Source organism: Lissotriton vulgaris, chromosome 7 (assembly GCF_964263255.1).
Source record: "Lissotriton vulgaris chromosome 7, aLisVul1.2, whole genome shotgun sequence".
Classification (NCBI taxonomy): Eukaryota; Metazoa; Chordata; class Amphibia; order Caudata; family Salamandridae; genus Lissotriton; species Lissotriton vulgaris.
The window spans coordinates 1,648,466,659-1,648,483,131 of NC_141695.1; the positions used below are offsets into that span (position 1 = coordinate 1,648,466,659).

Consider the following 16,473-nt stretch of genomic DNA (forward strand, 5'->3'; position numbering starts at 1 on the left):
CCGCTGAACAGAACACACAGCCCAGATCTACTGTCCTGGGTCTGCACTACACACACAGTATGAGCCAACCAGAAGCATTCTACACATGGCGAGATCTCGCCTATTCCAGGAGGCGAGGCTGCACATTAATCGAAGGCAGACCAGCCAAGTGGAGGGATGGGCAAGAGCAGTGACTTCACCTTGAATACCTGGCTCACCCAGAATGCCTGGGAATAACATAAATATTGAGTTTACACTGATGAAGAGTATTTAGCCTTGATGTTGCTCTCTTCATACACTGTAGGGCCACTTTGGGTTGACTTGAGTCATTGTTCCAATTTGACTGCCCTGATGTATTTTCGTCATAACTCTGGGAGGTCCTGCTAGGGTCCATCATGGCTGGCTATTGCAACCCAGATTATACGGCATCACTCTGGGAGGTCCTGTGAGGGGCCATCATGGCTGGCTTTTGCAACCCAATTTATCAGTAAATCAACAAAAAATAAATGCATATGCATGTATCACATACAATAAATGCACACAAGTAAATCTAGCTGGTCCTTATTTATGTAATCCGTGAGCGCATGCAAATCTAGCATAGGTCTGGTCAAACTGGGCCTACTTTTTACCTGCAGCCATACCCGTCGCTTAATATTATCAAAGGATCACCTGATGTGACCACTTAAAAAGAGAACCAGGTTGGTTGTCGGAGAGATCCTACGTGCAGAGCAATGCTGGATGGGACAGGGATCAACGTAACTGCATGCTCACTATTTGGACTAGGTCACTATGAGGTCAGTATGCTTTTAACTCTGGTTTTGAGAGGGGTGTTTATTTTTATTCTCTTGGAGTAGCCGGTGGTACAAAATATTAATTCACGATCATAAACGTAACCTCTCAGCACCAAGCTTGACTCTGCTGATGGAACGGAAATGACAGAAGAACCCAAAGGCAATTCAGAGCACCGCATATGACGTGATACTCTGTCTAAAGAATTATTTCTAACTCTCTGCACTACAAAAACGTTCTTGACCAGACCCCGAGGGAGCCATAATGTTGTGTTTGGCGTACACATTTTTGTTTTGCGTTCTGAGTCAATTTATGAATGGATAATAAATGCATTCATTGTGGGTAAAGCTTCCTGGGGGCGTGCTAGGCAAACATGCACGATGTGACGTATTTGGATAAAGCCACCTAAAGTGTTCTTTCATATTTTCACATATTGTTGAATGGCTGCAACATATATTTTGCTAGAATCTTATTATTATAGCCGGCTGCCGAGGGCTGGTTGTTAATTGCCCTAAACCGAGTTAGGGACCCAAGCCGCAGGCGAGGGACCATAACAGGGAGAAGGCCTTCAACAACCACTATAGCCCTAGGCAGAAGGGCTATAAGGCTATTGGAACATTATACCCACTAGGGGTAGAATGTTCTAAAATAAAAAGGGAGAAAAATTAAGACAAATATTGGAATGTTGGAGTTCCAGGCGTATACCGGCCTTTATAGGGCCGGACCAGCACCATGGTCTTCAGTGGGGCGCTCAACATTCCAATGGTCTAATAAAACCTTAGACCGGCATTAACCCCTTCAGTGCTCATGACGAGCCTAGGCTCGTCATGCAGCACGGTGCTCGTGTGCTCATGACGAGCCTAGGCTCGTCATGAGCCGTGGAACGCTCACACGCGGGGCTAATTTCCCCGCTGTGCTGAGCGTTCCATTGCGCGGGTGGGTTCATGACGAGCCCAGGCTCGTCATGAGCACACGAGCACCGTGCTGCATGACGAGCCTGGGCTCGTCATGAGCACAGCGGCGCTGTGCGCGGCCCCCCTCCCCCCGCACCGCGGGGAAATTAGCCCCGCAGTGAAGGGGTTAAAGGCCCACTCCAGCTCAGCTCGGGCCTGTAACAAGGGAGTGGGCCTCACAGAGCCCAAGGGGGTTGAACAAACATTGGAATGTTGATGCTCCAGTCTTATACCGCCCATTATAAGCCCGGAGCTTTGCCATTGTCTTCCATGGTGCACCCAAAAGTCCAATTTTCTAATATTGGATAAAGAGTATTGACTATATTTCTCAGACTTTCATTTGATAAAACATGCCCTTCTGAATGGTAAACCCGTAGCACCTTTGATTTCACCATGTAAAGTAAAACACCCTAATGTACTGTTGTTACGTGCCTTGACAGAGTGGTTTAACAGGTTTGGAACCGCCTTAGGGATCATTTCACACCTAGGGTGCGCATGTCTTTGGTGACAAATAACCCCTAACATCTAGTGGCTGACAAGCAGACGGTGTGTGCACATTTCTGAACCAGTGTTCACCTGAGAAATAAGAACCTGTACACTGTAGGAAAGGTCAATTATGTAATGTTATATTATTTGTTATTTTGTGTTATGTGTGTGTGTTGCTTTCATGACACACAATGCCACATAAGTGTTAGGGGCGCAGATGAAATGCACAAGGTGCAATAAGACAAGACCAGCATCTCTAGCTCAGCCTGTAGGATGGATTCTGAGCACTACTCGAAGAACAGCATCATTTTTCAGGTATTTCCTCCAAGTCATATCACTTTCAGATAGCAGATCCACTCATTGTGCCCTCCACAGTCTCAACCAAGGAACACCCAGTGCGATTCCACCAGACTTGCTTTTGCAGAGTTGGGGATTGGATAATGGAGGCACATATTCTTTAAAGATGCTTCTTAAGTTATACAACATTTTGCTTTACGTGTCATTCTGGCCACCTTATATTTCACTCTGCTTCCATTGGAAGACAGTAGAGGTGGGTAATATCATCAGTGGCCTGGGCTCTTGGCTTACGTGTACAAATAATATTAACTTCTTGTTTCTGAGTCCAGTGAAGCTAGTTTAGTACATAGGCAGGTTACATTACCAGTTGTGAATTTGCATAATTTAATTTTAGGATAATTTTTGGCTTCCACATTCAGAACCTGGCACGATTGTTAGAGAAGAGCAGAATATTCCAAACTGGAGAAAAACTGATAATTACAGATCTTCCCTACTTCAAAGACTGGTTCATTTGTATCTCGGAGCCCATTTAAATGCTCAAACCTTTTACTATTTCCACTGGGGATCTGGTCCCAATGAAGTAGAATGGTCTGATGACGCACCCACCTCTAGTGCTCCTCCCACTAACGTCATCTGAGTCTTGACTCCTAAGTGGACAAGAAGACATTGCTGCATTGAATATCAGGCTGCCAAGCAGACACCAACTCTTCCCTCCTTTTCTTGCCCTTCTGCCAGTTTGATCATGATCTGGGTGCTGTCTCAACAGAGATCATAATGCACCCTTTGTTTCAGTGACCATTTTTAAATATGGATGGGGTGTGTTGGTGGATTTAAAGACTTTAGCGTATGTGTATTGTAGTTTGCATTGCAGTGTTGGACGACTGCTTTCAAGAAAGGTTACCCCAGTGGGAATGTTCCGCAAGGCTTTACAATATGAGTAACTTCTGCACGTTTTCGAAGAGTGATAACATTGTAGTTACTAGTATTTCAAGCTTCTGACCACCGCTGAGAAACTAAACTTTTGAGCAATGAACCATACTCTATTCCACAAAGGTAAATAGGTTCAGGGAGGGTGACCTTTGCTCATCTTCTGTAGCTAGTACCGAGTGGCAATGCATACCTTAAAGTTATGCATGTAGGTGCTTTGTATAGCAAACCCACTATAACAGAAATTATTTTTCATGTCGACAAGTCAATTTTAGTTAAAACTTGAATCTTTAATGAGAGAAAAAAAGCAAAAGGGAAAAATACAGATTAGGGGTTTAACATTTAAGGGGGTCATAATAGAGAATCGGAAAATATAGCAACACAAAATTAGTTTCTTGGAGAGAGAAACATTCCTTAACCTGTTTAGATTCAACTGGGTTACATGTTACACAAAAAAGTTCAAAAGTCACAAAGAGAGTAATTTTTAAGGTAAAGAATTCCCTAAACCTTACAGAGAAGTTAAAGGAATTGTCAAACATTCAGTACAACAAGCATTGGCATAGCCAATAGGTCTCGCTTTTGGGACCTTATGAGTGTTTAGCCATGCAACAGTTGATGTTGTTGCTCCAAGGATATTGTGCTGGATAACTAAACACTTATAATGTCCCAAAGGCGAGACCTATTGGCTATGCCAATGCTTGTTTTTCCTTGTTGCCACTCTTAGAGTAGACAATTGGCACTAGGCCCATTCACTCTTTAAACCTCAGTGCTGCTAAGGCGATCTCACTCAGTGTGAATATGTTATTTTCCATGCGACTCCAACCCCTCCTAAGCATCCCAACACTCCCCTCAATCAATCCAGCACCTTCAGTTTCCTGGGCTTGCAGCATCATCAAGAGCAGCCGCTCCGTTAGTAGCACCTCTTGGTCGACAGTGGTGCTTGACCTGTGGCGATTGTCAATTTACTGGTGGGCACCAAGGGCAGCAAAGCAGAATGTTTTTGGGCCTGGGAGCAAAAGACTCACACTACTCTCTCCTGGTCCCACCATCCCTGAAGACATAATTCAGTCTGAGACTCGGAGATCACTATTGATTTAAGATCAACTCATTAACTCACTAGCCTTCCAGTCACACAGGTGGAGGGTCCCTGTGCTGCCTGGTGGGTGGCCACACTGGTATAAGCAGTAGCACTCACCACCAGCTTCAGCCATCCCTCCTCTTCCATCCAGCCGTTGCTTTACACCGGCTGCTAGCTTTGCATACAGCAGCAAAGCTGCACATTCAGAGACATGCAACCTCTCTGAGCAATGCTGATAGCTCACCTTGCTGCAGCGCTGACTGCCTAAATCAGACTATTCACCTGTCACTGCTAGAGTGATAAGCTCACTAATTGAGATTTCTTGTTTACTAACATGCTGCTGCTTAAAGAATCCCTCAACAGAGGCAAGACTCTGGGTGAGGTAAACATGGTGGCCGGCTGAGGTAGTCAGTTGGTAGCTCGCCCTTGAGAGACTGACGAATATGTGGGAATTTAATAGCGCTTTTCTCCTCGTGTGGGCGGGAAGACGGTGTGGATGTTCCTGTCCCTTTGTATAATATTTTGGGGGGGGGGGGGGGGGGGGGGGGTGGGGGGGGTTGCTGCTGGCCCGAGTCGAATTGTGTCGCTTAGAACACCGCCCTGGTTTGAGGCTGCAGGAGCACTTCGGGAGCTCCTTGCAGTCCAGCGCACATTGGCGTAATAAGTTTGTGACACGATCAGCCCGGACACAGTGAGCACATGTCAGGAGTGTAGTAAGGAGGGCAGAATCCAGAGAGCAGAGCTGGCGGTTAGTAGAAAAATTGTTGTGATGGGATGCACACCTTAGTTTCAATGTACTCCAAGTTTATCCATGTAATTTAACAAGAATGCGTGCATACCGATTTGGTACCACGCCTAGATGCATCAGCATTAACAACAACATCATTACCTGGGGCATTTCATTTTGCCCCAAAACCGATTGCACAGCTTAAGTACGCCGCTTCGGCTGACATTTCTTGTTTATAACAAGTTTCATCCATATTTAATCATGTTCTTCAATCTTTTTAGACCTCTGTTAACCATCCACATTATTCTTTAATCCACACACGGGTAATTATGCAGTTTTTCAAGTTTTCTACTGTTAAAGCTGTGCCCATCCGGACCTCTTGCTGAAACATTACAGATGCAAGAGTTTGTTTGAAGCTGCATTTATTTAAAAAGGACCCAATGCATTTCGGGCTGCAAGCGCCCTTCGTCGGGGGACGCTACAAAGTAAACAATGAAACACATATTCAGTACAATATTAATCATTTCTGCACATCTTACATCTCAAACATATATTCATTATCTGTTTATCAAAAATGACTAATCTTATTCCTCCCCGTCCTCATTTCTTGTAGTGAGCCTCTTTGTGGACAATATGAAAATTACCCCTTCGCTGTGATAATATACCCATTCCCCTTTGAACACATTTTTATAGTTACAGCCTGTAATACCACCATTCCTCAAACCAACGGGCTTCATCCCTCTATTCATGTGAGGCCTTTTGTTATCTACCCCCTGCTTTCAATCCCCCATTTCCCACAATTTTTACTTCACTCATAGCCCTGTGACCCTCTTTCATCTATCACCTACTTTCATCACACTCTCACACATTCAATTCATCATCCAACCCGTCAGCTCCTTGCATCGCTCCCCAATCTCTTCAAAAACTATTTGTCTTGTGCATCTACGAATTCATTCCCACTTCGTACATGCATGCTTTCTGCCACAAAACTCACTTATAAACTGCTGTCATTCTCCGTACATCCCTTATCCAAAGCAATACGATATGTCCTGATACCTGCTTCAAACCAGCTGTCTAATCCTTCATCATCTTCATACCAGAGTGTGTAAACACCCCCTGTGTTCCACCCTTATTTAACCCCGTGTTCCCTCAATAATCCGTCCTGATTGGCCCACTTGTTCACATTTTCCCGCCATGAAAGCCAGTTACGAGATTACAACCGAAAGAGAGGGAACTACCCTGCCCACAATGCAATACACTTATACGCTCAAAACATGATGGTTAGTAGGAACAAGCATTAAAAAAACAAAAAAGCTGTGAGTGGTGACGACGGGAATAAGTGTTGTGCACGTCGCGCGCGCTTGTGTGTGTAATAGCAAGCTGGTGGCTGGCAAGGTAGCTCTTTTTGAAGCAGCTACTAAATGTCTCGCTAGTGCAGCGCATGTGCTGGCTCAGGCGAGACCTAAAAACTGGTATTATCCAAAACCACTGGAGGATAGTTATGCACCATGAACATGGACTAATAGACCTGGAGTCTAAGGGATTTAATAGGTAAGAAGTACTGGGGAAATGTCAGACTTAGTCCACTGTTGCTTGTTGATTGTTTTTGGCTGTGGCAAAAAAATCATTTATTGCAACCATTAAAACGTTTTGAATTTAGGATTTTATTTAAGCTTTCAATTTATGGAAGCATACGCCTGAAAATAATTTAAGATGATGGGACACCTAATAGGAGATATAGAAGAAAAACTCAAACTTACTGTGTCAGATTTCTGAAGCTTTAAAAGAAAGTTTTCACATGACTAGTTTCACTGAAAATGTAACTCGGTATATGTCTGATGTCTCTATGGAAGGGAAATGTCTCTTGCTAACTAATTGTAAGTTAGTTGTATGACAGTGCCCGTCAGTGCAGCTGTGCCACCCATATAATTTTTCCTTAGTCCCTGAAAGTTCCCAGGCTTTTTGCTTTTTTATAATATTGTTAGGTATGTATTCTGTGAGACCCCCCACCAAACTGTAAATTGGGTACTCCTCAGATATGCCGATATAGTGTACCCCCGAGAGGAGCCAATCCACATTGGTCTATGACACCCTGCTGTTTTAGTAGGGTAGTTGCCTTGGCCGCACAGCTCATGCCCCTGCTGCTGCAGCATATTGATTGCTTTTAAGATTCATACCGTCTACTGGTCTCCACAAAGTGCAGGGTCTTAAAATAGACAGGGCGGTCCGTGTGTGTTGATTTTTTGTATGTTTGAGAAGTTGACAAATATTATATGCTTATCATAAGATTTGCAATAACTATTTTATCATCACCTCACAGTCTTTACTTTGTGGGGTGTTACGTCAAAGATAAGTACTTTTTAGAGGGAAATTACATTGCAAGAACATCAGAAATATTTACGTTGCAGATATGTTTTAATTGTTTTACTTCATGGACCTTACATTTGTAATTATAGTTAGTATTCCCAGGTATAGGAATTCCTCTGAGTTTTGGTCGCTAATACCTTTGCCCCCGTTTGGCGAAGCTCCATGAACCTTTCGAGACCTTATGCTGTTTCTACAATAGCGGCGGATGGAATGTTTTGTGGTAATTGGTCAAGGGGGTGGAAAGATAATAAGGTTGTCCTAAAACACGTTTTTCCATCAATGTATTTTCCGTTCAAGTTTGTATTGGACGTAGCGCAAAAACGGCTGAATGGATTTACATGAAATTTGACAGGATTAGATAATATGGTGCACAGATGATATTTTTGAGTACTACAGGTAAGTATATTTCAAGTTATAAGGCATTTTAACTTATTGATACCTGTTGTTGTAGTCGTTTTGCAATATTTCAAGCTAATTCGCTGGAGTACTGCAGTGTATCGTGATGACAAGTCATTATGAGATGGGCCAATGACTGCCTTTACCTATTGCTTTTAGGTAGACTTTGACTGTGTTTTGTGTTTTGTTCTTAGATGTAGGAAAGTATTAGGTTTAGACTATTCCACTACCTATTACCACTTAATTAAAGTAGTAATAGGTTGAAGTTTCTCTATTTATAAAAAAAAAAAATCTACGGAGTACTGCAGTAATAAAAATGTTAATGTTAAAAAATGACCTACTAAAAAGTAATGACTATACTCTACGCTATTCCACTGTATGACACTCCACTGTAAACCAGTAACACTTAAGGTTATTCCACTCGACAGTACGCTTCTGCACTGTATGCTGTTCAACTGTACAACACTCCACTGCTACTACACTGTAAGCTAATTCGTTCTACACTATTTATCTCTACGCAACTCCACTGTACGACATTTCACTCTATGCTATTCCACTGTGCTACTCCACTCTGCTACTCCACTCTATGCTACTCTGCTCTGTGCTAATCCACTCTACCCCGCTGGCAATTCACTACACGCTGTTAATCTGTACATCACTCCATTCTACGGCACTCTCCTGTATGCCACTTCATTCTACCCTACTACAATATCGCCTGTCCCTCTGTATGACATTCCATGCCACTCTACAGTACACTGTTCCACTATATTCCACTCCATGTCACTTCATTGTATGCTAGTAACTCTCAACGTTATTCCACTCAGCACCCCTCCACTGTATGCTACTCCATTATATGCAATCCACCAGGGCCCAAATGGGAACCACAACCGGCCCTGGCAAAGCACTAAGCCGGCCCCCCCTCCCCACTGGGGGGAGGGGGAGGGTGTGTGTGAAGGGGGGGGGGTTGGAGGTGCCGCCGAGCTCTTTGCCGGGGTCCGTTTCCAGCCGATTTTCGTACTGCACTGCAGTCTACTCTATATCGCTGTTTGCCGCTACACTGTACAACAGTCGACTCTACATCACTTCACAGTGCGCTATTACACTGAACGCCACTACAGTCTACCCCACTACACTCTACAACACTTCACTCTATGGTATTCCACTCTACAATACTCCACTCTATTCCATCCTACTGTACGCTGCTACACTGTACCTTACTTCACTTTTGAATTTTGAATATTTTGTAGGGAAATACTATTGAATCCGAACATTTGTCTGAACTCACGGAGGAGGAGTATGAAGCCCAGTTCATCAAGCGACAGGATCTGAAAGGATTTATGTGGTTGGATGCCAGATATCTGAACCCTTTCTTCACGCGGCGGCTCACCCAAGAGGTTGGTTCTTCATTTTGCAGAGAAGTATAGAATGTATATGTAAGATTACGTTCCATTCTGTCAAATGCACCTTATGGTATTCAGATCTCCCAACCAATTAGGTAGATTCCTTTGATATGCAATTCTTGAAGAATACATGCTTCAATATCGAAAGTACTTTGGGGCAGATGTATCATCTTTGCAGTTTGCGAGTTCTTAAGAGCAAATTTTAGCCATTTGCTATGAAGGACTCGCAAAATGCAATGTATGCAGGTTTCACAATAATATTTGTGATTCCTACATATTTCTTAATTGCTTTGCGATTCGCAATTAAGGAATATCTTCTCATTCATTCCTATGGGCCTAGAGGGAAGACATTCGCAATTTGCGAGTACCCAATAGGTACTCGCAAATTGCGAATGCAATTGCAAGGGTGCCAGAAGGATTCCCTGTTGCACCCCTGAAATATGTATGTGTGCACATGTGTGGCACATACATGCCCTAGGGGCTTGTATTTATATATGCCACATGGCACTTTGAAAAATGCTAAAAAGGGCATTTTTCAAGGAATTCACAATTTACGACCAACTTGAAGTTGGTGGTAATTTTGCGATTGCCAAAGGCAAACTCGTACAACTAGGGTGCTTCCAGAATTGCATTTAAGGAATCGCAGGGAAAGATCTTCATCAGAAATTATAGATTGTGCAATGGACATTGCTACCACGGCTTTTAGGGCCTTAGCGGTATCAGCGGTCCTGAGGCATCAGGGTTGGCTGAGATGTACCAGGTTTTGCCCGGAGGTGCAGAACAAAATCTTGGATCTGCCTTTTGACGAAGACATGCTGTTTGGGAAGCATGTAGATGATGCTTTACAAGACATTAAAAAAGACACCGAAACGGCAAAATCTTTGGGCACCCTCCAATACCAAAAAGTGCCTTTCCGGGGAGCAAGAGGCAGGGGATTCTCGACATACAGGGGAGGCTATCAGCAACGATACTCCTCCTATTCGCAATCCTCTCAATCATATAAGCCTCAGTATTCTCAGCGACAAAATCAATTGGCGTCTTTCTCTCGCCAATCGTCTAGAGGCAAACAAGGGCGTCAAGGTAGAGATACCTCTAAACGCCAATGACGGCTTCCCTGCTCTGTCTACTGGTCCTTCACCTCTTGTTTCAAAGGTACGGGGAAGGATTAAAAATGTTCTCCATTGCTGGAAGATCATAACAACAGATCAGTGGGTCCTACAAATTGTTCGATTCGGCCATACCTTAGAATTCCAAAATGTACCACCTCCAAGAGCCCCTCGTTCCACAGATTCAAAACATCTGCACCTTCTCCGTCTCGAAGTCTCTCATCTGATTGCCAAGGGAGCGATCGAACCAGTGCCACCCACACAAAGAGGAAAATGGTTCTATTCCAGATTTTTCCTCATTCAGAAGACGGAAGACAAGTGGCGCCCAATCTTGGACCTGAGGGAGCTCGACACCTATCTCATAAAGCTCTTCTTTCGAATGGTCTCTCTTCAGGACGTTTTGTGTCTTCTAAATCCTGGGGATTACATGGCAACGCTGGATCTACAGGACGCATATTTCCATAATCCGATCCACCCAGCCCACAGAAAATGTTTGCGCTTCACAGTAGCCAAGAGCCACTTTCAGTTCAAAGTCCTGCCCTTCGGGCTCATATCTGCTCCGCGGATTTTCACAAAGGTATTGGGCCCGGTGGCGGCGTTCTTAAGGAAACAATCGCTAGAAGTTTTCCCTTACTTGGATGATTGGTTAATCAAGGCTCCGTCTCCTCTCACAGCGTCAAGGGCTGTCTAAAATTGCATCCATCTTTTCAAAAACCTGGGTCTATGTGTCAACAAGGACAAGTCCATCATTGTTCCGTCCAGGAGGGTCAGGTTCCTGGGCTCCATTCTGGATACAACGAATTGCAAAGCTTTCCCTTCGGAGGATAGACAGAAAAAGCTAATCTCCTCAGCAATCCGGATGCAAGGGAAAAGATCCCAGTTCGTCTTTACAAATCTTTTCTAGGATTAATATCATCTTGCATACCATTAGTTCCGCATTGCAGATTAAGAATGCGCCCCTTGCAAGAACAACTAGACATGCAATGACGCCAGGAGGAAGGCTCTTTCGAGGACAAAATAAAGGTCACTCCTCCCATGAAAAAAGCAGCAGGTTGGTGGGCTGTCAAGAAAAATGTCTCAAGAGGTCTTTCTTTCAGAATGCTTCCATTCCCTCTGGTTCTAACCACAGACGCTTCTTTGGAAGGCTGGGGCGCAGTCTTGCAGGATCTCCAGGTGAGGAATCACTGGAAGGCAGAAGAACGTGGTCTTCATATAAATCTCTTGGAACTCAAGGGCGATTCGCCTGGCCTTGCAGGCTTTTAAACCAAGGATTCAAAATACAACTGTGCTGGTCAGGACAGACAACACAATGGCCATGCATTACATAAACAAACAGGGAGGTACAAGATCCCTTCTCCTCTCAAAGGAGGCCCAGGAGATATGGGAATGGGCGATTCTCCACAATGTAGTACTCTCAGCGGAGCACCTACCAGGCACTCTCAACACAACAGCAGACACCCTAAGTCATCTAAAATCTGCCTGTCACGAGTAGGAAATAGATCAAGATACTCTGGAAGAAGTATTTCAACGTTGGGGTACTCCAACGATAGACTTGTTCGCAACTCCAGAAAACAGGAAATGCCAATTCTATGCAAGCAGGCAACACCATTGAGGGTCACTGGGGAATGCTCTTTCGATGTCCTGGTTAGGCGCATTTTGTTAGCCTTTCCTCCAATTCCCCTAATACCACGGCTTCTCAGGAAGATAAAGATGGAACCTTGCAGGATGATATTAATAGCACCGGCGTGGCCTCGCCAATTCTGGTACACAGAACTCCTCCTGCTGTCCCAGGATCAGCCACATCACCTTTGTCCCATCCCATCTCTTTTGACAATGTCCCAGGGACAGGCGTTACATCCAGATCCGAGCTCTCTCCATTTGAAAGCATGGCTCCTGAGCACAGAGAATTCCACGCTTAGATATTCCTCAGGAGTGTTGAGATATTTTATCTCAAGCTTGTGCACTAAGTACGAATAAAACTTCTTGTGCTAAATGGAAGCGTTTCTGTCTGTCCTGTCATAGGGATCACATCCATCCATTTTCTTCAGCTCCTCATCAAATACTGCCTTACATTCTATCTCTGTCTAAATCAGGCCCTTCTCATTCTTCCATCAAAGTTCATCTGGCGGCTGTTTCAAGTTACAGGAGGTCAGCTGCGGGTCCATCACTTTGGTCGGCTAGGATTATTTAACAATTCCTGGAAGGTCTGTTCAGAGTTTTTCCACCAGTGCGTCCACCACCTCCATCCTGGAACCTTAATCTGGTTTTGGCTCATCTGATGAGACCTCTGTTCGAGCCAATTCACAGAGCGGATTTGAAATTCTTATTGTGGAAGTTAGCTCTCCTTCTGGCTCTTACCTCAGCTTGGAGAGTAGGAGAATTGCAAGCTCTTTCCATCCTAGAACCTTTTCTACAATTCAAAAAGGATTCTATGTTTTTAAGAACCAATCCAAAGTTTATCCCAAAGGTCCCTTCGGATTTCCATTTGAATGAGCCATTGGTTCTGAGATCATTTTTTCCTCATCCTACGACGCCAGCGGAATGTTCTCTTCATTCCTTGGATGTCCAGAGATGTCTCAAATTTTATCTTGAAAGGACAAAGGATTTTAGAAAATCATCCCAGCTTTTTGTGGCTTTTAGTGCACCCCGAAAAGGACTTCCTATCTCGAAGCAAGGGATTTCACGCTAGATTACAAGTGCAATTGATTACGGCCATAAAACGGCAGGAAAGCCTTTGGAGAGACAGGTTCGAGCTCACTCCACAAGATCTGTCTCATCTTCAGCAGCACTCTTTGCTGGAGTCCCTATAGAGGACATTTGTAGGGCGTCCACATGGAGCAGCGCCCATACCTTCACAAAACATTACTGCCTGGACTCTTTCATGAAGAGCGAAGCGGCAGTAGGACAAGCTGTACTGAGGAATGTTTTCCAATGAGAGGTGAGCTTTCCCTTCTATCCCTCCTCCCTATGATTGCACATTTTGTATCGCATAAGTTTTCTACATGTACTGTTACAAAGTATAGATGCTTATATAAGTATGCTTATGCTGAAATGTTGGGATACGCTTGTAACAAAATGTGCATGGATTTTTTACTGCTAGCTACTCTGATACAAAGCATGGGAATCTATGAAAGTTCCAATACTGGGGCAAGAAAACAAGGTACTTACCTGTAACTTTAGTTCCCCAGTATTGGTAACTTTCATAGATTCCCATGCGCTCGCCCTACTCTCCGGGGAAAGCTCAGCCTGCAGCAGAAATGGTTATTGTTACACAAGGGCTGCGAAAATCTGAGGCTCTGAGGCTCTCTCCTGAGGGTTCTATGGGGTGAGGCTGATCTGATTGGTTGTTGCAAAGTTTTGGTCTCTTTTACACAAGGAGGTAGTTAGGCTACAAAATGAGATGAGGCCTAGGCCTTACTTTCTCTTTTGTACATACTTCTATGGTATTTTCTATTTACCGAGGCTCCCAGGCTGACGACGGGGGAATGATAGAAAGAATGGGAATGTATGAAAGTTACCAATACTGGGGAACCAAAGTTACAGGTAAGTAACTTGTTTTCATCCCACACATTGCTAAGAGAATTTAATGGATTTGCCACAACTAATTTTTTCTGTTTAACTGGTGTCATCGATCTGTACTGCTAACAATGTTCCTTCTTCAATTTTTGTAACTTTCTGTTTCAGGATCTACATCATGGAAGGATTCAAATGAAAAGCCTAACTAATAAGTGGTATGAGGAGGTTCGGCAAGGACCATCGGGATCTGAAGACGACGAGACAGAGCTGTTGTAGCCATGGGCCAAAGTTGTTTTGTGATCGCATGAAGCACTTTTTTCTTAAATGTTTCAGGAATTTTCTTGTGAAAACTTTTACCCTGGTACCGAAGGCACAAGTATCAGAGACAGCTAACAGCCTTCTGGTGGAGGATATCACACACACATATACAGAGACACAGCCAAAATTCATTTTAAAGCCTTACTTTTTATTTTTTTCACAGCCTCTCAAATGAAGCTCCCTCCAGTCTGTTCACAAAACATATCCCTCTTTTTGATAAAATTGCAGATTTATTTTTTAAATGGTCTGCATCACTGCCTGTATGTGTTACACTATGACTGTCGTACCTTGGCAAGGTGCAGGTTGAAGAGGCTTTTGTTGGTATAAAATTATATCTTCGTGTTAAGCGTTTTATTACACCAGCAGTTCAAAGCATTTTCATTATGTTAATTATCTTAATACTTGAAATGAGAGGACACATTGAATGTGAAAATATTTAACCACCCAATGCTGACGAGCTAAGTGGTCTGGGTGTTAATGCGGGCATATTGGAGAATTGTTGCCTTTTATGAAGTTAAATTATTTTGTTTCAGTGGAAATGAGTAATGCAACATATTTTTCAAAGATATTTGTTTACATTGTTTTGCTTGTACTTCTGCCCTGTCGCTACCTAAATGAGAGTGAATAATCAAGCTTTTTAGATCAGTTTATTCCAGTGGATAAATTATTCTGATTGTTATTTATATTTCAACTTTTCATTTTTACTCTAGACCAGCAGATGATCCATTTCTCTTTTTTTCTGAGGCATGTTGGCGTTGTTTTTAATTTTCAGGTACCTGCAAGCTTCATAACTCTAATAGAACTCAAAACAGTCAACTCTTGCAATACTTAATCTTTTTCACTCCGAGTATTCCGTTTTGGTGTACTGCACAGAGGCCATGTGTGCCATTCTGAATACCGATACCAACCTTTTTATTCCTTACTAAGAAGAACTTCATGACTGAGTTTGAATTCTTACTAGGTGATTTCAGAATACATAACATTGTGCAATCCCGGTGTAAAAAGTGGTCACTACATTTTTTATGATAAGCAGCTTCCAACACCCCCAGTAGCCTGTTATAAAGAAATGACTAGGCGGTGAACTACAATAACTTATCACAGTTAGGTTTGGAAGTGGAAGTGCCTGCTGACAGAGCCAGAGTGAGGTCACAGAGTATAATTAAAACTGCTGTTCAAAAAAGGAAGCCTGACTTTTATTTCTTGTACTATGTTTTTCTACCTGCACAGTGACAAGCAGAAAAGAGATATTCATGGCAACATGATTCTTTGCACTCCTTAATTATGTTTCGAGCTCATACACTTTTTTTTTTAAACACTGACTATTATTAAACTTATTCTAATATATTTTTGCATCAGATATCTAACACTTTTGTTTGTGTCTTTAATTTTGAATGAGGAATTCTATTTTTATTTATCTTTGCAAGCATACTCTCATTCATATGCTAGAGCTATGCACCAAGATTTTTAGTGGGTTGTTGAAAAGATTATTACCAAGAATAAAGTACCCCCTGCTGTACATTATAAGGATTTTACAAGTCACAGAGTAGCTCCATAACCATATGAAGAAACTCTGCTTTCGGTCATGGACCTCCTCAGTGACTTGCAATATCCTTATCACGTATGGCGAGGGGTACTTTATCCCATATATAGTGACACAATCACGGACTGTCACCTGCCCGTGCAATATCTACATTGCATCCAAAAATAAACTAACTAAAGATTTGTGTAAAGTTAAAGTGGATCACTTGTTGATAAGCTATACAACATGCTTCCACAGCTTTGTTGGTGGCTCCCTCGCACAAATGATGCTCACATAAGTCAAAACATGGGAAGAATGATAGTGCAAACATTTAATTTTTTTTAAAAAGACGTGAAGTACAAAACATTTCCCCATATGTAGAAGACATTCAGAAAATATTGTTATTATTATGGGAATTTTGTAAAGCGCCTGGTTACGCTCAGATGGCGTGTCCCCGCGCTATGGCAAGTGGAGTCAGCAAGCTGGGCCGCAGGGTCTGCTCGTTTACCGTGTGTAAAGGTGTGTTTTTAGCTTCTTCCTGAAGCCAAGTTCGGATGGCTCCAGGCGAAGGTCCAGAGGTAAGGCATTCCAGCTTTTCGCCGCCAGGTAACGAAA

At 43.1% G+C, this 16,473-nt stretch overlaps 1 protein-coding gene across 1 annotated transcript in view; it reads left to right on the forward strand.

The window, feature by feature from the left end:
• The window catches only part of SLC9A8 (solute carrier family 9 member A8), a 431,266-nt gene extending 415,566 nt beyond the window's left edge, over positions 1–15,700 (forward strand). Inside the window, exons 15-16 of the mRNA XM_086932630.1 lie at positions 9,247–9,393; positions 14,190–15,700. Coding sequence (XP_086788756.1) covers positions 9,247–9,393; positions 14,190–14,297 — 255 coding nt within the window. The 3' untranslated portion in view covers positions 14,298–15,700. The remainder of the gene's footprint in view (positions 1–9,246; positions 9,394–14,189) is intronic.
• The last annotated feature ends 773 nt before the right edge of the window (positions 15,701–16,473 follow it).